This window comes from Polypterus senegalus, chromosome 12 (assembly GCF_016835505.1).
Source record: "Polypterus senegalus isolate Bchr_013 chromosome 12, ASM1683550v1, whole genome shotgun sequence".
NCBI classification, from domain to species: Eukaryota; Metazoa; Chordata; class Cladistia; order Polypteriformes; family Polypteridae; genus Polypterus; species Polypterus senegalus.
In genome coordinates, this window is record NC_053165.1 from 4,981,198 (window position 1) to 5,003,949 (window position 22,752).

At 38.3% G+C, this 22,752-nt stretch overlaps 1 protein-coding gene across 3 annotated transcripts in view; it reads right to left on the minus strand.

Annotated features, from left to right (window-relative positions):
• Positions 1–22,752, minus strand: part of LOC120540178 (ataxin-7) — an 86,234-nt gene that overhangs the window by 34,335 nt on the left and 29,147 nt on the right. For 2 of the 3 annotated variants that reach the window (XM_039770730.1, XM_039770727.1), the window contains 2 exons: positions 11,894–12,106; positions 11,616–11,684 (listed from right to left, as the gene is read on the minus strand). In XM_039770730.1, the coding sequence (XP_039626664.1) occupies positions 11,616–11,684; positions 11,894–12,098 (274 nt within the window). In that variant the 5' untranslated portion in view covers positions 12,099–12,106. Of the gene's footprint in view, positions 1–11,615; positions 11,685–11,893; positions 12,107–12,613; positions 12,875–22,752 lie in introns of those variants that run through there. The other variant, XM_039770728.1, reaches the window with a different exon arrangement.

The window sequence follows — 22,752 nt, forward strand, 5'->3', positions numbered from 1 at the left end:
TGCTACCTATGATGGCGAAACGTAACATTACCAAATAGAATAAAATAAGCTAGAAATGCTCAAGACTTACCCCTGCTGGAGGTGATTTAAAAAATTATATTTTATCGATAGATAGGACAGACAGACATGTAAGGCACTATATAATAGATAGATCTATCTATCTCTATATATATTTTACTTCTAAATCCCAATCTGATTATTTAGGTGATTACCTACCAGGCAATGCTTGAGTTCAGCCAGTTGGCAAACATCCGCCACGTCCTCTCAGTCTGTGAGGAGCAGCTCATTGGTATGTGATACAGTATCTGCTGTATATACATTATACATGTAATAAAGCCAAAGAGTGTGATCCCTAACCCGTCCGTATTCCTCATGCAATATTTGGCCAAAACACCTCTACCAATTTCCAGGAATATCTCAGCCAATCTTTATCTTCTGGCAGCATGACGAACACTTTGTGCCAGACTGTTTGTGACCGATAGTATCCTCTAATGGACAGCCTTCAGTCTGCAGTGAAAATGGGACGGTTCTATACAGCTGCAGCTAACTCCATAGATACAATCAACTCCCTCCTGTAGATTTACTGAAAATAATTCCAAAGTTTCAATTTCTTAAACATGTTCTGGGTGTTCCTGTATAGTCCTAGTTATATCAGTAGAGAGAAACCCTACTCTAGGATGTAGAAGAAATTACTTTCGGGATGATACACACACAATTTTGGTGCCTGTGGATTGAGTAACCGTATGTAGTGGCCATTTTCCATAAACTGTTCCTTCAGTTGAAATTAACATCTAAAAGGAACTGTGGAGACTCTCCATTCAGTGATTTTGCAGTGCTTTTTGAACCATTTTAAATTTTTAAATAGTGACTTAATTTAGTTTTATCTATCATTATTTGGACATGCAGTGTAATGTGCAAGTCAAACACATGTATGGCAAAGACCTGATCAGACTAAGAAAATATTAAAAGTTACTAAAAAAATAAAAAGAGGTAAATATAATTTATTAGACCAATTACAGTATAAGTAGCACCAAGTTCTACGACAGTGGCAATTTCTGCAGACTTTAAGCACATGTCCTCACAAATAATACAAACTCACACTTTCCACACCTCATTTGGATTCAACATACATCAACCAGAGAAAGGGATGACGTTCCTCAGATATCACACAACAAGAGGAATTAAGTCAACTGCAGTAAAGATGTGACAAAACATTCAGGATACCATCAACTTCACCATAAGTACTAATCTCACAGGAGGAAGATATGTGGGTTATCTGACAAGATCGAGCATTCAAATAGAATCAAGCTTAATCAAGTGGTGAAGCTTTGTCCTTAAACTTAAGTCTGATCAATTTATGCACCCGGGTCCTTCTATATTCAAATTTAGCCTCCGCAATCTTCAGTGTTCACTCTATTGTATTATTTATATTCAGGGGTCCTGTATTCTCTTTCCCATTAAGATATATGGGAGTTGTTGCCTAAAGCTGCTACATAACCCCTTTTGTCTGGAGAGAGGAAACCCAGTGCATGCGTCATACGTAGATCTCATTCACTACATCATGAAGAAGGCATCTAGGCAAATTCTCAGCAGTCAAGTAAACTGAACTGTTGGTGCATCTCGATTGACGACGACGTTATGACTGTATTTAAAGATAGCATGTATTGGTTTCAAAATTGCATTAAATAGATGATCTTCTCATTTTCCCAGTGAGCTGGAGGATCAACATCACAGCTGATTTAAATCAAACTTACACTTCACATAAAGGCAGAATTTTGGCTGCTGTCAAAAAAAAAAAAAAAAAAAAAGTTCAGCACAGCATGAACTTCTGCTGCTTGGGAGTCACCACTGGCGCTACTACAGTCATATGAAAAAGTTTGGGAACCCCTCTCAGCCTGCATAAGAATTGACTCTCATTTCAACAAAAAGAGAACAGTGGTATGTCTTTCATTTCCTAGGAACATCTGAGTACTGCTGTGTTTTGCGAACAAAAATTTTTAGTGAAGCAGTATTTAGTTGTATGAAACATTAAATCAAATCTGAAAAACTGGCTGTGCAAAAATGTGGGTTCCCTTGTAATTTTGCTGATTTGAATGCATGTAACTGCTCAATGCTGATTACTTGCAACACCAAACTGGTTGGATTAGCTCGTGAAGCCTTGAACTTCATAGACAGGCGTGTCCAATCATGAGAAAAGGTATTTAAGGTGGTCAGTTGCAAGTTGTGCTTCGCTTTGACTCTTCTCTGAAGATCCTCAAAGCAACTTTAACAAAGATTTCAGTCTCATGGTTTAGGGGAAGGCTACAAAAAAGCTCTCTCAGAGGTTTAAACTTTCAGCTTCAACTGTAAGGCATGGAATCAGGAAATGGAAGGCCACAGGCACAGTTGCTGTTAAACCCAGCAGGTCTGGCAGGCCAAGAAAAATACAGGAGCAGCATATGAATAGGATTGTGAGAATGATTACAGAAAACCCACAGATCACCTCCAAAGACCTGCAAGAACATCTCGCTGCAGATGGTGTATCTGTACATCGTTCTACAATTCAGCACATCTGTATGGCAGGGTGACAAGAAAGAAGCCCTTTCTGTACTCACGCCACAAGCAGAGTTGCTTGTTGTATGCAAATGCTCACTTAGACAAGCCAGCACTTTGGACTGGAAAGACAAAAATTGAGTTATTTGGTCATAACAAAAAGCGCTTTGCATGGCAGAAGAAGAACACCGCATTCCAAGAAAAAGACCTGTTAACCTACTGTCAAATTTGGTGGACGTTCCATCATGCTGTGGAGCTGTGTGGCTAGTTCAGGGACTGAGCCCCTTGTTAAAGTCGAGGGTCAGATTAATTCAACCCAATATCAACAAATTCTTCAGGATAATGTTCAAGCATCCGTCACAAAGTTGAAGTTACGCAGGGGTTGGATATTCCAACAAGACAATGACACAATACACAGTTAGAAATCTACAAAGGCATTCATGCAGAGGGAGAAGCACAGGGTGGTCCAGATCTAATTATGCAATTATGAAAAGGCGAACACATCGCACCCACTGTTCGACTGACAACTGTCTCACCGCCATTTTGGAATGCATTGCAGGTGCTGCCATCTATCGGCAACAAAAATTATTTTTTGTAAATTCTCTATGTAATAAACTTAATAAGTTACAGCGTAATGAAAATTGCATAATTAGATCTGGACCACCCAATATAATGTTCTGGAATGACCGTCACAGTCCCCTGACTTGAATATCATAGAAAATCTATGGGATGATTTGAAGCAGGTTGTCCATGCTCGTCAGCCATCAAATTAAACTGGAGAGATTTTGTATGGAAGAATGGTCAAAAATACCTCCATCCAGAATCCACACACTCATCAAAGGCTATAGGAGGACAGCATCTACAGGCTGTTATATTGGCAAAAGGAGGCTCAACTAAGTATTGATGTAATATCTCTGTTGGGGTGCACAAATTCATGCACCTGTGTAATTTTGTTATGATGCATATTGAATATTTTCTGTTAATCCAATAAACTTATTGTCAGTGCTGAAATCCTACTGTTTCCATAAGGCATGTCGTGTGTTAAAAGGAAGTTGCTACTTTGAAAGCTCAGCCAATGAGACACAAAAATCCAAAGAATTAAGAGGGGTTCCCAAAGTTTTTCATATGACTGTATACCTTGCCACTTTGTTCTGTTTGTACGCATTTCCAGTAGGAGTTCTGAAAGCAATGCTAGGTTGCTGTTGATTTGCTTCTCAATCCATATTTAAAAAATATCTCTAATTTTATTTGAGAAAGTAAAAAAGCACATCAAGCAAGTATCACATCTCTTCAAATACAATGTGAACCCATCAAATGCCAATATTCAGCATGGCATTTTTCTAACTTCATATAATAAACAAGGTAACAGGTCACTGCTGTGCTCAATGAATCAATTAATGGTCAAATATTGAGCAATAATTGTCAGAAATAAGTGTGGAAATTGACAATCAAACAGGATCGTTTAACCCTGGAAAAATAACCTTTTTCCTAGCTGTTAATCTTTTGGCAGCTTGTAATTCCGTGTGTGCTGCAAAAAACCTAGAACAGATAACTAACGCCAACATTTTCTATGTAAGTTTGGGCACTCCAAGTCTTTATATTTTTTACTGTTAGAGCAGCTGAATATACTAAATCTTAGTGTTATCATCACCAATTGCTGCCATACTTCTTTTCGTTGCATGCAATTCTTCAGCGGGACTACTGTGCTTGTACACTTTCGCCATGTGATAGCACATGGGTTATGAAGGCTTCAGTCCTGCAGACACAGTGCTGGGCTTCTAAAAGACCATAAAAAGCTCATTTGCCCATAAAATATAAATAAGTCGCCATTAGAAAAATCATGTTCCCTGTTATTTAGAAGCCCTCTACAGACTGACCTAAATTTAAAAATACCACACTTACTGGACAGTAGTGCTGGGCGGTATGACCAAAATTCTATATCACGGTATTTTTCAAAATTATACCGGTTTCACGGTATTCAACAGTATTTTTTTTCCCCATGCATGAGTGGATGTTAACCATATTTTCCACTGCAATTACTGCAGCAGACTGGCTAAGAATAACCTATTCCACTGTCATGAGAATTGTACAAAAAACATTTTAATGTGCACACAAGTATTAATACAGGTTTGCATGGCCCTATACAGTGATAGTTTTCAAGGGGGTGGCACTAATGAAGAGAAGGAATCACATTGCATGTCAAATGCAGTCAAAATATAGAACCTTTTTTTATTGAACAAATTTTGCAAACAACTTAAACTAAAATTTTGACAACATATTGTCAACCATCCAAAGAGGCATTTAGACTTAGTAAAATATTCAGAGGTGCTTTTCAAAAGTTGTATTGCACGGAACCTGTCTTAGAAAAGAAATAAATAGTAAATATTTTTTGTAAACCAACTACACTTTCTGTTAATGTTAAACTCTGTCCACTGATATGTTAAAGTGACTTTTTAACCATCATTTAGGCAAATAGCTTAGCTTGGAGCAAGGTCCATATTAATGCAATATACATAAATAATAAAACTGCAACTTGTATTTCTAATGCTATTTGTGGTATAGCCCTACAGAATCGTCACGGTCAAGAAAAAAAAAAAAATAATAATATGTCGAGAATAAAGTTGACTTTATTCTCGACATTTCCACTTTAATCTCGACATCCTACATCAATTTAAATGGAAACTGAAGCACGCCGAGTAAACCCACCAGAAAAACATGCAAATTCATGGCATGGAACACTCTGAGACCACCTTGCTGCGAGGCAGCAGTGCAACCTCCACGCCACCGTGCCCCCACATGATTAATACATTCTTTAATGCATTTCATCATGAAAATTATATAAAGTATTTATCTTAGCATTCTTAATGTTCAGGGAGCAGGAATATCATGAAATTAATGTATTGTGTGTGCTGCTTGCGCCGCCTCTTAGTGCAAGAGGAAGTCCGTTTAAGAAGCACACAGCGATTAACATGGCTCGGAGAACACTTAACACAAAGCATTTAATGTGCTACTTAACTTATGATGGGGTTTGAATAAATCTAGTAAATTAAATATTCATTTTAAGATGAAGTTTAGTTTACGATGTTCTACTTTAATGACAAATTACGAGAATAAAGTCAACATATCGACTTTATTCTCGTCATAAGTATCGAGATTAAAGTGGAAATGTCGAGAATAAAGTCGACATGTCATCACACTATTACACCGTACCCAGGAATGTTACACAGTACTAAAAAAAAAAAAACAAGTACAACTTGGCTTGCAGTATTATCCAGTAGTATAGAAACAGTATTCACAGATTTGAGCATAAGGGTCCACATCCGACCTTTTAAAACCAAAGTATCTCCAGGCAACGGACGTGACTCCTTTTTTCGGCAAAACTTCTTCTGTGTCATGTTTAACTTTATCGTCTGCTTCAGTTTCTGAATGTTCTCTGTCCATTTTCACCGCGCAATACCTCCACTACCGCATGTACTCCGCCGTTGCATGCATTTGTAGCGGTGTAGCAGTAAATAAGGTCCCCCCCAGTTTCAAACTGCGCCACGTTCCAAATGTTGTTTAGGCAATTTAAACCGGTGTTGTGGTATAAGAAAAATCCATATCATAACAAAAATAAACGGTTTTCGGTATGAACCGGTATACCATCCAGCATTACTGGACAGAACGTTTTCACTTTCTTGATGACAAAATGAGGAATCCAACCAAAGCTTGAAATCAATTGGAGAAGATTTGCAAATGCAGACAAATGAAACAATGAAAGAAACATACGATGTACATAACATGAATTGGAATAGACAGATCTTAAATCTTTGAATTTTCAATATTCAAATCAAAAACATTCAGATATTTTCAATATTCTGATGTGAAAACGAAAGTACTAAATTACATTGTTTTACTATTCTTTTAAAAAAAAAAAAAGTCAGAAGGGTACATCCATTCTCCTTGAACTGGTGCACTAGATGTCTTCATGTTTAATGAAGAATATCCAGTTACATTTTAATACAATGAATTGTACTACAGATTAGTAAAGATGTTAAAACATGAATTCATTGGAAGTCTGCTTTTTACTACTTCAGCACACTTGACTTATATTCCTTTCTTCTAAATTGAACTGCTGAGAATATCATGCCCACCCAAAGCAACACAGCATGAACTATGAATGCTTTCTGCCCAAAGAGGTGTTGGGGTTCACCCAGAGCTGCACAAAATACTTTTGCATGAAGCAGCTTTTAAAAAGAGCTGTGTCTTGGCACCAGACATGAAAGTGAAGCAGTGTATATTAACAAGTATGTTTAGACACACTTATCACAGGTGAAGCCAATAGATGGCAACTATGACTATCATGGTGGGTTCACATGTTTAGCACAAACATGGCTTCAATGGTAACTGGGCAAAGAAAATTCTAGAGATGTGTCTAGATGTTTCTTTTTTTTAGCTATTCAAACAGCTGATGCTCATATGTGGCTTGTTTTTTTTAGTTTTATGAGACAAATAATGCAAGCCCATCCACATGCTCAAACGCCACTGTTGTGATCTGGGGGTAAGTAAGCAAAGAGCTAAGTATTCTGGGAAGGACTTGGCTTTCAGTTGACCTAAATAATTTGTTAATTTAAAGCACATCTGGACAAATAGTCTGCCATTTCTTCTGTTCCCATCTTACTAATTGGTAGCAGATCAATCATGGTGAATTTGGAGCTTTTAGCAAAGTTTCAGTTAAGCAGTTTTATTATTATGCTTATAATTATTTGTGGACATTCTACTGATGAAGATGTATCAATAAAAGAGAACCATGGCCTTACCTAAATTTCAGGATTAGTTTTCCTGTTCAAATCTTGTTCTGCACCAATAACTTCATTGGTAGCTTAGTTCGCCATTTGTATAGCTATATTTAACAATTATCAAAATCAGCTAATGAACCACTAACTAAAAATTATCCTTGAAAATATTGTACTGCCTAATAAGTATGAACACTTTGAAGAGTTGAAATTAAAAACCTTTTGAAATGACTGAACGTAAATGTATGCTCACGGTAAGATGCAATTTATTGCATGATCTTCCAGTACCAATTACTTTATAGGCAGCATGTTAACTGTGGAATAGAAAAGGCCCAGTGCTGATGTGCTTTAGTATTTTAAAAACAGAAGTTATTTACTAAGATTCAAGAAATTACAGTTGAACTAGGCAATCTTGTAATGAAGGCAATTCCAGGCATACAGAAGTTTAAGTATTTACAGCAGAGTGGTATTCTGAAATAGACTTGGTTTGATTAATAAGGCAAACAAATGCATGAAAAAGCTTCCACCATAGCAAGATGTGGCAGTGTGTTTCTCTCATATTTAGAAGTTACGTCTGCCTTTTAAGCACAAGCAGAGCAACGGGAAATTCCACTCTTTCAATGCCTCAATAATGTTCTTTGAAAACATTCAGGAAAAATTACTACTTCGCTCCTAACCAGTTCAAAATGAACACTGTCAGCATATTAAATAAAAATGGTACTTATAATTTCTATAAAACATTTAAATATGGTTTAAAATAAGTCTGATTCGCCAGATAATTAGCATACTTTCTACACACTAAAGGCAACAATTTGAAAAATCAATAATTCTGAAATCATACTTCTCTGAAAATGTCCTTGTGTGTCTTCAAAATGTTTAAAATGTTCTGTTGACTATGAGCTCTGAAAGCGGTTGTATAAAATTGACTGTCCGCTAGAAAGTTCTGAGAGATGGATCCAATAAAGTATTAAAGAAATGACATCAGTGTGAAAGGCCAACTGTCTCAAAGGTCATGTAGGCTTCTGTCGTACAAGGACAGTTTGAAATTACTAGTCAAAGTCTGAGTTTCACCTGATATTGTTAGCATACACATTTGCTAGGCTCATTTCCCACCAACCCCAGGTATGATAAATCTGTCAGAAAATAGATTTGCTGATAGCTGTTGGAGAATTAGCATCAGCGTCTTGTGGAAAATTCTTTAACTGAAAGCACCAAGAGTGCTATTATAACGCAACTGTCAGTCCAGTCGTGATTAAACATGCAAATCTGAGAGGGACACAGTGAGCAAAGCAAACATAAGTTGACCTATTACAGTGAACTTGCCACCGACCAGCATTAAATACCATAAAATCAAAATTAATCTATGATGGTAACAACCTATGGCACGCACTTCTCCAAGTTCTGAAGTAATCGGTTTTAGTGATAAAGCCCAGACACAACATACATACAAGCATATTCTAGAATGCACAGGCACATGCCATACAGCACATTTAATCTGCATAATTTTTTTAATATTCTGCAATACTTTCCGTTCATGTTCAAGCTTAAAATGCAGGCTTAAACTTTAAGTGGATTTCATTTGTGCCTTCTACCACAAACGTAGAAGTCTCTCATAGCACAATCTCAAATTAGAATTTAGACACTTTATACATTTTTCAGCATGTTTTAAACTTTAGTTGAAAATATTTTCTCATTTATTCCCAAATATGCAACTTCCAAATTAACTAAAGGAACATTTGTTTTAGATTAATGTAGGAAGACAGCTAAAATATTACTTACCCACCAATCATAAACTCTGATTAGTAAACATGAACTGTGCTTGTTAGCTGGACATGCAAGTCAAAACTTCACAGGACACACGTACTATTACTGCTACAACTACAAAAGGGATTGTAAAATACCACGATTGAGGACTGCCTATCAACTATTTTTCTATTTTCCAGCAAGGACAAAGATTTGATTTTAATGTCTTTCAGTAACCTCATTTATGCTATTATTTTTGCAAAGGTAGGGGGGAAAAAACACTTTAATATAAAGTAATAAAAACAATAATGAATAGATCACTTTAATGTGCTCACATCTTTGCCATTGTCTTCTCATTTAAAGAGAATTCAGTTCTGTTCATACCTGTATGCCTATCAAGAGACTGCCTTGAACACCAAGCTCAGAAAACCTATGCCACCCTAAGTTCTGAGTATTTCTTGAATGGTAAAGTGGCCAAGAAAACGTGTTCAGTTCACCTAAGGTCTACAAACAGGAATCAAATCCTTACTTAATAAACTGGAAGGAGTGATAAACTATCAAAAGGGTTGGCTACAACTTTTGGGATTTAGTATCTATATTTATGCAAGCCATAAAATCAAACCAAAGATTTCAATTTGGTGTTTGGGCTACTGAATTCAGTACTAAACATGCCAGCAAAGTGTTAATTCTTGAACAAAACTAGAACACAGTTTAATCCCACTTCATACTTTTTTCCAACAGTGAGATATACAGGAAAATTGCTGTATTCCTCAAATGAATCAAAATGTAATTAGTAAACATACCAATTTCTGCATTCATTATAAACACTAATACGTCAACTATAAAATTAACCACCAATATGGCAAAGGTAATAGAAAGACCAATTTGGCATCTTATTCCTACCAATTTTGCATTTTAAGAAATAATCTTATAAAAAAAAAAAAAAAACACATATCTAACCAGTAAAGAGGGATGTAGTAATTACATAAATCACAATACAAAATTGTTTGGTTACTTGGGAAGATGCTAAATCCTGTATTGCTTTTTTCCCCTCTGTTTTCTGTATTGATTTTGAAGTAAATGGTTGCATCTGTTATGTTATTTGTTAAGTAGAATACCATTGTACTGCTGATTTTCAAAAATAGAAAATTGTGGTTAATTTGCAGAGCACCATGACGCTACACTTAGTCCAGAATTATCCCACATCTGACAGTGGAGTTTGCAAATCCTCCCTGTTGGTTTTTCTTCAAGTATTCTGATTCTCCTTCTGCACTACATTTCAGAATTGTGAATGCCAGAACCTACTCACATCAATTAACCTGTGATATAGTCTGCTTCAGTCAGGTCTCTTTCCTACCTTGTGTTTGACACTTCGTGGATAAATCTCTGATCCCAATGCCCTTGATTTGGTTAAGTGGGTTTAAAAATGTTATGCTGTTACTTTACTAAAAAACCAAAGACATGCAGGTGAGGTGGGCTGGCAATAACTAAATTGCCCCTGTTGAGTGTGTACACCCGGCGATGGACTGGCTTCTGTCCAGGGACTGTTCCAGCCTTGCACCTCTATGCTTGCAGGGACAGACTTCAAATTTCCCAAGACCCTGCTCAGGATATAGTTGGTATTAAAAATGGAAAAACAATACGATTTTGCCTTCCTGACAAGTAAACGCTTCCTGTCTAGATCATTCTGAGCCAGAATACAGTGCAAAGCTGCTCAGTTACTGTATAGCCAAACAAGAGCTATGAGCAAAGTCTATAGGACGGAGTCTTTTTAATCTAAACAAATATTGTAAGAAGACACACAAACCCGTCAATACGGACATAGGGCAGAGGCACAGCAAGGTTTTTCTTCTGGGGTTGAGCTACACATACTTGTGTCCTGATTAATCATTAAAAATAAGTGTTCTGTTTTTGACTAATATTCCCAGGTTTCTCTTATTAAAAGCAAAAACAGCCATTTGCAATGATAAATTTACACCCACTCTCCAAACCTACCCCCCCCGCCCCCCCAATTATTTTACAGTGATCTTTATATGAGTCACTTGCATGATTTTAACCAGACTCCCAAATGTCTCATCCCAACACTGGGTGTTAAACGTATATCATTTTTAAAAACGCACTTAACATTTCTGTGACACCCGGGTATATTAACTTTCATCATTGGTGCTTGGAGTTTACGCCTATGGAGTCTACCGAACGTAAATCAAAATTGTGCTCTCTCTTGTGTTTCAACAGGTAAAGTACTATAAACTCTAACAAAAAAATACATTTTTAAAACAGTTGCCACAGGTGAAAGTGCCACTCCTTTCGAGAAGAAGAAAAAAAACGGCGATTACCTGTGTGCCCTTCTCGTCGCGCCATAGAGTGCGGTAAAGTTGAACTTTGCGGGCCTTACCAGCCGCCTCCCACCCACATACCTACTTACCACTCGGACGCTCTAAGGCGCCTTTACTTTCACGAGGAACAAGTTGAGCAACTTATTACACTTTAGGGGGTCACAAAAGGGAAGAATGTAATGCACGAGTGCTCGGGGAGCAAAAAAGTAAAAGGCAGCGGTGTACTCACCTTCTCGACAGAGCCTCATCGCTTCTCGATTTTTCCCCCACTCTTTTAAACTTTCCTCGGGTTCTGCACCTGGACAAGCAAGAAGGCACACCGGTCAAACAGTTACACTTGGAGATTTCATCTGCGCGGGGGCTTCTTGCAAACTCACATTTATGAACGAACACAAACACACACACACACCACCACCCGCACAAATGATCAAATAACGAAACTGTAGGCAACAAGCAGAAGGAAAAACGTGAAAGGGCAGAGAGTGGGACTGCGCGGCCGGCACTCACCGTCGCTGCCGTGTTGTTTGGAAGCGTCCACCCAGCTGCTCCAAGGCTGCCCCAGCAGGATTTCAGGACTGTGCAGTGCTCTGCGCTCCCCTACAGTCGCCATTGCTGTGGAGCCTTCTCCCTGTTGAAGCTGCTGCTGTTGCTTTAGCTGCCGGGCCGCTCTGCGCTGCTCCCCCCTGACGTCATCATCGGCCCTTTCCGACATTCTTTCCGCTATAATATAGCAAAACAGCAGTCAGGTTTTTAAGGTGGAATAGAGAAGCACAATGTTTCCGTCTAACAAGCGCATCCTTGGGAAGCGTAACACATAGCAGACCTTACTACAATAAAATAAGAACTGTAAAACTAAAAGCCTCGATCGACGCTGTCGTGCTCAGATATGGAGGTACCACTTTAACAATAAATCATACTTAAGGAGGGGCGGTAGAGTTCGACTTCTGACGTAGTTGAGTCATTTACTGGAATCCCGGTAATTTGCACATTGACATTTCCCTCTTTTCGAAACAAGACATTGTGAAGCACCTGCACCGAACTGTGACTACTTGACTTAAATGAATTCGAAATGAAGGGACATAGCGATTCTTTTTTTAAAAAAAAAAAAAACAGGGTCTGGGCCGATCGAGGAAATCTACAGTCGATACTTTTCCCAACGACTGCGCAAGCTATCCCAGGCCATTACACATTTTAGCACCACTTTGAACACTACGTAGGAGCGCTTACTTAATAGCTCAGCATTGCACTGTGTCACTCCGCGATCGTGCCTCAATGTTTGGCAGCCGAGCCGCGAACGGTTGCTGAAGACAGCACCCAGTCATCTGCGAAACCTTTGCCTGACACGCGAAACCCTTCTTGTGTGTTGATGCCGCTCTCTAAGAACATTTACAAATTCCAAGTTTTTTTCTATTCTTCCCCGTAAAGACAAGGAAAAGTTCGCAGACCGGGCTGAGCCGACGCGTGGGCCGAAGCTGCCCTACTTCCTTAAACTGGCGTCACTGTACGTCAACGCGTAGCGCACGGCACCAGGAGGCGGTGACGTCAGCGCCGTGACACACAAACCCAAGTGCTACGGCACCAGGAGGCTGAGAGCGGCGGAACGGTTCGGTGGTCAGAGCCGCCTCTATCAAGCCTGCGCTGCATGAACACGACAATCTCCGCTTTGGTGACGCCAATTTTTTCATTCCAATCAATCTCCGGAAAAATCATGATATGTTATTGATGTATTCCAATAAAGAAGTACACTTCCATTGATTAGCCCGGCTTGATATGCCTTCTTACAATCCTGTCAAAGTTTCGTAGCAAATCTGCAGGACCCAATGAGGCGCGTGGTTCATAATTAACGGTGAAGCGCACCAATTACCACTACCTCCTTAGCATCTCCGACTCAGACATTTTCGTTTGGGGTACAGGTGTCTTCACTGTGTATTTTTTTTTAGACGTTTCCCTTTGTTCCTACAAGTTTTTTCTATGCCGAGTCTAGCATGCAATTAAATGGTGTCCTATCCATTTATTTCTGTTCTGCACACATTCCTTCCAGAATAGGTCTAGCTGTAGTGACCAACTTTCACCACAAAAGCAAGTTCATGAAGCACATTGATAGTAAAATACTGCAGGTTGAATATGCATATTTACTTATTTACAGTGGATTCAGGAGGTCTGCATACCCCATCAACTTTCTGCACTTTGAGTTTCAGATTTAATTATAAATAAGTTGCCATTTTTCCCATAAATCTACACTCAGTAATCACTAACAAAAAAGTGAAAACACGCTTATGGTCCAACGTATAGAGCTTGGGAGTGGCAGTGGTCTTGTCATCAGTGATTAAAGAGGCTAGGTGTTAAGATGTTAGGTGACATTGCGCAGTGTCCAACAAAAACCAAGAAGGGTATACACAGCACTAGTCAGGCCTCTTGTGAATCCTTCTATACAGTTTATGGCCTGCTTATGACAAAGATATCATCTGTAATACATATATGTGTATATGTACAGTCATGTTCTTGTTGGCTTTATGATTTTATTATCTGTACGGTATCCTTGGGTGTTTAGACAGTCGCCTTGAAATAAAATGTATTATTGGTATTATTAATTTCTCTACCAAAAAAGTTTGAGAACTCATAATGGGATTAAGGGGAAAACAGAGTATCAATTGTTTATTGTACAAATATGGTGCATATACAGTATATTAGGCAGAGTTGAACTGGTTTTGTTCAGTTAAATATTAACTTAAGTATGAAGGAAGATACTGTACTTCATCTTCTCACCACAGTTGCACTGAACGACATACCAAACCTCTTTTCAAACTTGGCTCAGCCTTTTTACATTTGCAAATTTATTTATTTTTTTTTTTTTTTTGCAGTTTATCAATATTTTCTGTACTGAATGTCACTGATGAGGCATTTCAATACAAATAAGCCACTGCCATAACTATCTTCATCTAAATATTTAGTGGAATAATTCCAGGTTATTCAAGTTTAAATATGTAGAGAAAAAAAAAACACTTTCAAAAGTGGAGTTTACCTTCCTTTCCTTATTTCACATGAGTATTGATACTAAAATAGTTAACTTCTGAAGAAATGTCTGTGAATAAATCTTTAAAGAACTCATGAATAGAGGCTCTGAACTCACAGCATTCACCGTTTAATTTTCACTACACATTATGCAATACGATTGTCTGTTCTTTTCAATATACGAGTTAGTTGATATACTGTAATTAATCAATGTAACCAGAATGACAACTTTGATCTAATGAGACATTTAACTGCTATATTTGCCCTCTTTTACTATGTACAATGGAAACATTTTGACAATAAAGGAAAATACACATTCAAGCGTAATGTCACTTCACTTGAAATATACAAGAGTATATGCATTATACACCATTTATTACAATAAATATCATTCTTCCATAAAGGTCCCACTAGTCTTTCAACATATTTCAGTCCAACACTGCACAAGCTTTCATAGTCTTATCTTCAGGTCAAAAGGCAGGCCCAAGTGTACTTGTATTTCTTGTTTATTGATGGGTGCTGATTTTTCCAAATGTATTCTGTTTAAGAACATTTTACTAAAAATGCATGTGTTTTGCACATTACGAGCATATGACTGCATAACTGCCATGTGAATTAAGTAACGCATGTAACATGAGCGCTTTTCCCCCATGGATGTTTTTTGCATCACTTGCCATTGGCTTCTATTATATCATAAACGTTTTTCTCTTTCTTCTCCATGAAAAAATGAGATTTAGACTTTTTACGGAGTCATCACTACAAACTGCATGGGGTAAGTAGTAGGAAAAAAGTATATATTTTTAGATGGAGTATTCCTTTAAGAATGGAATACGCCACAGAGACAGAAAGGTTAGGAGCACACACTGATACAGCTCACTGCCGCACCCACCAACTCAGGATCCCAGATTGGGAACCCGAGTGTAGCCATGCAACAGGTGACACCTCAGCACCACACTAGTTCAGATGGAGTGGAACCAGTGTGAGGTTTTTTTATGGTGGCCAGAGTGCCAATTCTGCCACCAACCCCCGGGTTTTTCCCTGTAGGTTGGTGGTCCTAAATGCAGGGCTGGATACCCCAGGACGGAGTAATTGCAGGTTAAGGGCCTTGCTCAAGGGCTACTGACTTATTAGTTAGTTTCACACTTTATCAATAATTGCAGTCATGGGGTGCTGAATTAGGGCACAGACATTCTGTACAGTAGAAGCTTGGATGGCATTCTGAACCTTTTATCAAAAGCCCCCTCAAAACACAGCATGTTCCATAGAAGTAGGGGAAAACATCAACATGGCAGGGTATTACATTTTGTAGTTGTAAAGTATCTTCAACTAACTGAGGACAAGTGGTTTCTTCATTTTGTTTTTTATATTTTCTATGCGGCAGAACAAGCAATTTCAGTGCAACATTTAATGTAATGTACCATCAACACATTTCACAGCAAAATGTATAGCTTAATCCAAAAGATGGCTTGCCACTGGCATAACCACAGCACCAGAGACTCCTTTAGCAAATGCTGTCAACATTAAAGTGGATGGTTTGTGTTGATTTTGATTTTCAGAAGAGTTTCATATGAAATATTTAAGAATTGCTATATAAGAAGCATGTCATTTGGTAGATTACAGATAGGACTTTCCTTACAACTGTGGCTAATAGGAGTGCCTGAAAAGAGATCATATCAAAAATATCTGCTGTGCTTATTGGGGAGGACTGTATAGTTAGGCATATTACCAAAAAAAAGATTAACATTTACATAAACTGTACAGTCTAAATTACTTTTGTACCGCTGTTCCCTCTAATATCGCAGTTGTTTTAAAAGCTAATGGCATCACATAGCAAATGACAATTTGTGTGTATTTAAATCAGGAATGGTTGTGTGTACTTAAAATGGCAACCAGAAAGCAGCTGCAACAGCTCAAGTGATTCTCCTGAATCAAAATGAACAAAACAATTTTAAATGCATCTATTATAAAACAAATCTTGGAAGGGTTGGAAGGAGACGATACGTGATCTTCTCAGAAGACAATTTGATGTCCTGCGAGAGACACTTTAACATTACGCGAGACAAGGCAGTGAGATAAAAGGACAGCTGCTGTACACGCTTTTAAATGATCGACGCGCAATGCAACAAGCAGAACACGCAGCATGGGAGGGGTTGGGTGAGCAAAGCCCCCTAGTTTTTATTTATATTTATATATATATATATATATATATATATATATATATATATATATATATATATATATAGGAAAGTAAATTAGAATAGTTTACTAAACTATTGGAAAAAAAAGAGTGATTTCAGTTTATGCAGAGTGGGATATGGCCGGTCAATACCCCCAGGCTGCCAGGTGGAGCCCTGCATGCAACATAGAGGTGCCCCGAGTTCCAGCAGGGCATCATGGACAGTGGAGTTTTTCATCACAGCCCTGCTGGATACAAAGGGGACCTCCAGGGGACGCTGCAGGAAGACACAGAAACTGTGGATTCACCTATAACCCAGAAGTACGTCTTAGTCAAGGTGACAGAGGGAATGAAGTACTTCTGGGATGAAGAAGAGGACTTTTTATCTGACCCGGGTCAGGGAATATAAAGGACTGTGGGGAAATCCCCATATGGGGAGCTGAGCTGGGTGGAAGGGTGGCAACGCGTCTGGGAGTGGTGGATTGATTATTGTTATTGAGTATTGGAGAATTTAATGAGTATTGTGGAGAAGAGGGTGCTTTTTGCACTGTTTAATAATAAAGAGTTGTACTATTGGACTTTTACCGGGTGTCTGACGTATTGTCCGAGGGTTCAAGAGGACAATAACACCCTCTATCTGTCACAGCACTAATAAATGTTTATTTTATGATTACCTTTCTAATTTTTATATTTTAACTAGAACTGCATTTACTCCACAACTTATTTATTTAATTTATCCACAACTTGGGATCAAACCCTGCTATTGCACCTGCAGGGCAAATACAACACACTTAACTCACTGAACTATTCATTTTCTTTCAGACAAAAATGGTGCCACCACTGCACTAAAATAGAATTTGGCATTCAATGCTGTTTTTATTCTCATGAAATAATGAGTCCTCAATTTCTTGTCTTTCTGGTGAAATTAATCTCCTTTGAGCAAACAGTGGACTGCTTATCTCGCTTTCAAATAGGTTTACAAACAGCCATTAAGTTGCTTCTCCAGTGGCATGGCATTCTAATAAAGGAAATTGCATAAGAAGGGCAAACTTTTAAATGTTGTTGTGAATCTGCACTTATTTACAGCATATTATTTAATTTAATATTTTTATTGGTTTTAAGTTGTGCGAGTTTTATAATTTATATAAAGCAAAGAGTGTAAGCTTTACATGGGCATAAGCTACTACCTTTAAACGAATGGCACAGATTAAAGCTGCAGTCAGTGATAGGAATGCCCAATTCAATTAAATCATTTAACTGTATAATTTTATGTGTTAGCAAAAGAATATTTAATTACACAGTTAACAGGTGTCTTACAAAAGACCATCCATTTATCCTGAAACCTGATTATCCAGTTCAGAATTCTGGGGATTCAGTGCCTATCCCACCTGGGAACCAACCTTGGATCTAATGCAAATCTACCCACAGGACACACTCACCCACTCACACTGTTCTAACGTAGACACGGCAGCTGACTGAAACCACAGGGAGACCCACACAGATAGGTAGGGAAATATGAAAACTCCACCATGACTGGGTAGGCCTGGAATGACATTTTTAACACAGGATGCTGAGGTTGTAAGGCAGCAGCACATATACAAAGCTCTCCACTCACAGATGTTTTAGGAAACCTCCACTTAGATGCTCCAACTGTCAGTAAGACAACTCAGCATTTTTTCTTTAGTACGGCCTATGTTCACAAGCTCTGCTGCTTCTGGTGTTTTATAAAAGAACTTCAGGAAAGTGTGTGTACCTGCACCGGACCAATTTAGAAAAAAGAGAAACATTATATAACAAAAAAAGTGTAACTTAAAAAACAAATTATGTGTTCAACCAAAATAAACTCACTTTTTCCATAAAATTCCCTGTATTATAGCAAACTATATAACAACTTTAAACATAAACAGCCATTCTTGGCCATAAACCACAGGATACATGGAAAAGCAGCAACTTGCACATTTCTGATGGGCTACAGGCACGAAAGCAACTCATTTGGCCAGCATTGTTAAGATCATAGTGAAAATGTAGACACTGCGCTGTAAATGCTGGGCTCAAAAGCCCTGTCCACCTCCATATTTATGCGGTCTGCATATTGCACTAGTTTCTGTTTTTTTCCCCTGGGTACTCTTGTTTTCCTCAAACACCCCAAAGATGTCAGCATTGGGTTAACGGGCAATTCTAAACCGTCCCTGTGTGTGAGTGAGAGACAGTGCAGTAATGTCTTGCAAGGAAATGTTTTGTAAATTTCCCGTATTACAAAAAAAATCTAGGCAATTATATATTACTGATAACGTGCAGTGAATACACTTGACTTGAGCATTCCTAATTATGATACTGTTTGTCTGCTGTCCTAGAGTGTCGTACCGTGTTAGCCATTATGAATGTAGTGAGAACTCAAGCAAAATGACACCTTTTATTGGCAAATTAATAAGATTACAATATGCAAGCTTTTTCTTGCCTGAAGAAGGGGCCGGAGTTGCCTCGAAAACTTGCATATTGTAATCTTATTAATCTGCCAATAAAAGGTGTCATTTTGCTTGACTTCTCACTATACTCTTTCTCTGTACGTTTAGCATTCGTTTGCTCAGAGGCTGATGCGCTTGCTGCTTCCTGAGTAGCTCTTCTTCTTTCCACCCTAGTGGCCTGCTTCTTCTCTCCTTTTCTTGGCATCTGAAAGCGGATAGTAGAGGTCACATAGTATACGTGTACCAAATTTCAGGTCAAACGGATTGCGAGCTACAGGTGAATTAAAATCCTGGACTGACAGACATACAGCCAACGGTAGTGTGTATTATATAAGAAGAAAGTCAGTGAAGCAAGCATACTTTATACAGAACAAGTAAAAAAAAAAAAAAAATTAAAAAAGCGGTTACTGCAAAATCTCTCAGAAAAACTTAATAAGGCGCTCCCATCTTGAATATTGTGATACTCCACAAAACAAGGTTTTTATACTCTACAAAATAAAACATGCACTTAATATTTTATAGTTCCACTTGTGCCTGTAGACAGTTATCTTCAAAGTGCTACTCTGATACTTTTCTATTATTCGTTTTTAAAAGAACGATGCCCTCAATAGTCCGAGTGTGCTCACCTTGTGATGGACTGGCGCCCTAATCAAACTCCATCATTGCTCGTGCTTGTGTACTTCTACCAAACTGGCCATTTCTCATCACTGCAGTCTGTGCCCCGGTCATTTATGTGCTGTAAGTGTCATAGCATTGTAATTATTGTATTAATGGATATTACTTTTGTTTAAAACCCCTACTGAATGATAAGCTCAGTATTTGCTGATTCATGAATACACTGCTTGTTCATTCCCACAAGCCAAATGGCTGGCCTCTCTGTATTTGTGTACATTTTGTTGTCTGAATGTTTCTTCTTTGGTCTTCAGTTTTTACTTCTCTCCGAGTTCAAACAAATACAGCTAGGCTAATTAACAGTGACACCCTGGTTGGGGGGGATGAGTGTGGTTTTTAAAATAAGCTCCGAAGTCAGATTTGTGAATGAATGAAGTCATCAATGCCGAATGCAATTCCAGTTTAGTAAAATCTGATTCCCCATAACCTCTGCAATTAACTAAACTGATTGCGTCTGGCATTCCTATTGCAGCTTCAACCGATGCACACAGCTTTGATGAGACAACGTTTTTCTTAAATTGCATCATTTTTCTTTATGTAAATAATACAGTTTCATATGCACTGTGCAATGATCCTGAATGTTTACGTTAATTATATTTGCTCACAACTCCCAAAGCATTATAGATTCTTATACAACCTATTTAACTGTTTATTTCTTTTTAAAAGTTTTCCAAAGTCTGATGCTGCATGTCCACCATGCAGTAAAAGTATGCACATTTTGAAAACTTATAGCTTGAAAGAAATTGACTACTTTAATGAACATGCTTTTAAAGTTACAGCTACAGTTTTTAGGCTATACAGCTTTAAGAAATATCTCAGTGGCTACTGGTGTCTTAAACTGTATATAACAATACTACTACAAAACAGTTTTCCAAAATGCAAAAAGAAGAACAAGACTTAACCTACTGTCTGATAAGACTACGGAAAGTGCAACAGTCTGGGTGTCCATCTATACTGTTTGGGTACATATCTTCACCTTCCAAGTCTTTTTCAACCTCCTTTAATATCCCTTAAACTAACAATCCACACACAAGCTCACACAATGGCAATGGATTGTTGGAGGGCTTTTCTTTTTAAAGAAAACGAATAGAAATGTAGTGCTACTTGTTTACACAAGTTCCATCTATCTATTTGCACTTGAGGATTCAGACACAAGGTGCCAAAAGGGCTGCAGAGCTGGGGCCTGCAATGTAATACAGTGTCCATGATGTCAGCAAGCAATCAGAAAGCTGTCCCTGTCCTAAATTATGTGCATTTTGCAGTAGATTTGTCTAAAGGGGATAAACCCAACTCCTAGCAGAAGTATAACATACAGGTGCCGGTCATAAAATTAAAATATAAATATAAATATGATTATAAAGTTGATTTATTTCAGTAATTCCATTCAAAAAGTAAAACTTATATATTAGATTCATTCATTGCACACAGACTGATGTATTTCAAATGTTTATTTCTTTTAATTTTGATGACTATAACTGACAACTAATGAAAGTCCCAAATTCAGTATCTCAGAAAATTAGAATATAAATTAAGACCAATGCAAAAAAAGGATTTTTAGAAATGTTGGCCAACTGAAAGGTATGAACATGAAAAGTATGAGCATGTACAGCACTCAATATTTAGTTGGGGCTCCTTTGGCCTGGATTACCGCAGCAATGCGGCGTGGCATGGAGTCGATCAGTCTGTGGCACTGCTCAGGTGTTATGAGAGCCCATGTTGCTCTGATAGTGGCCTTCAGCTCTTCTGAATTGTTGGGTGTGGCGTATTGCATCTCCCTCTTCACAATACACCATAGATTTTCTATGGGGTTAAGGTCAGATGAGTTTGCTGGCCAATCAAGAACAGGGATACCATGGTCCTTAAACCAGGTACTGGTAGTTTTGGCACTTTGTGCAGGTGCCAGGTCCTGTTGGAAAATGAAATCTGCATCTCCATAAAGTTCGTCAGCAGCAGGAAGCATGAAGTGCTCTAAAACTTCTGGTAGACGGCTGTGTTGACCTTGGACCTCAGAAAACACAATGGACCAACACCAGCAGATGACATGGCACCCCAAACCATCACTGACTCTGGAAACTTTACACTGGACCTCAACGTGGATTCTGTGCCTCTCCTCTCTTCCTCCAGACTCTGGGACCTTGATTTCCAAAAGAAATGCAAAATTTACTTTCATCAGAGAACATAACTTTGGACCTCACAGCAGCAGTCCAGTCGAGACGCTTCTGACGCTGTCTCTTGTTCAAGAGTGGCTTGACACAAGGAATGTGACAGCTGAAACCCATGTCTTGCATACGTCTGTGTGTGGAGGTTCTTGAAGCACTGACTCCAGCTGCAGTCCACTCTTTGTGAATCTCCCCCCCAGTTTTGTTTCACAATCCTCTCCAGGGTACAAGCGGTTATCCCTATTGCTTGTACACTTTTTTCTACCACATCTTGTCCTTCCATTCGCCTCTCTATTAATGTGCTTGGACACAGAGCTCTGTGAACAGCCAGCCTCTTTAGCAATGACCTTTTGTGTCTTGCCCTTCTTGTGCCAGGTGCCAATGGTCGTCTTTTGGACAACTGTCAAGTCAGCAGTCTTCCCCATGATTGTGTAGCCTACAGAACTCGACTGAGAGACCATTTAAAGGCTTTTGCAGGTGTTTTGAGTTAATTACAGTAGCTGATTAGAGTGTGGCATCAGGTGTCTTCAATATTGAACCTTTTCACAATATTCTAATTTTCCGAGATACTGAATTTGTGACTTTCATTAGTTGTCAGTTATAATCATCAAAATTAAAAGAAATAAACATTAGAAATACATCAGTCTGTGTGTAATGAATGAATCTAATATACAAGTTTCACTTTTTGAATGGAATTACTGAAATAAATCAACTTTGTCATGATATTCTAATTTTATGACCGGCACCTGTAAATAGTCAAAGCAGTAAAGTTTACTATTTACTGATAAAATGTGCAATGTAATCGGTTTCAAATCAATCGGACCAAAACAGCCAAACTATGAATACAACATAAAACCAGCTTTACACAATACATATGACAGC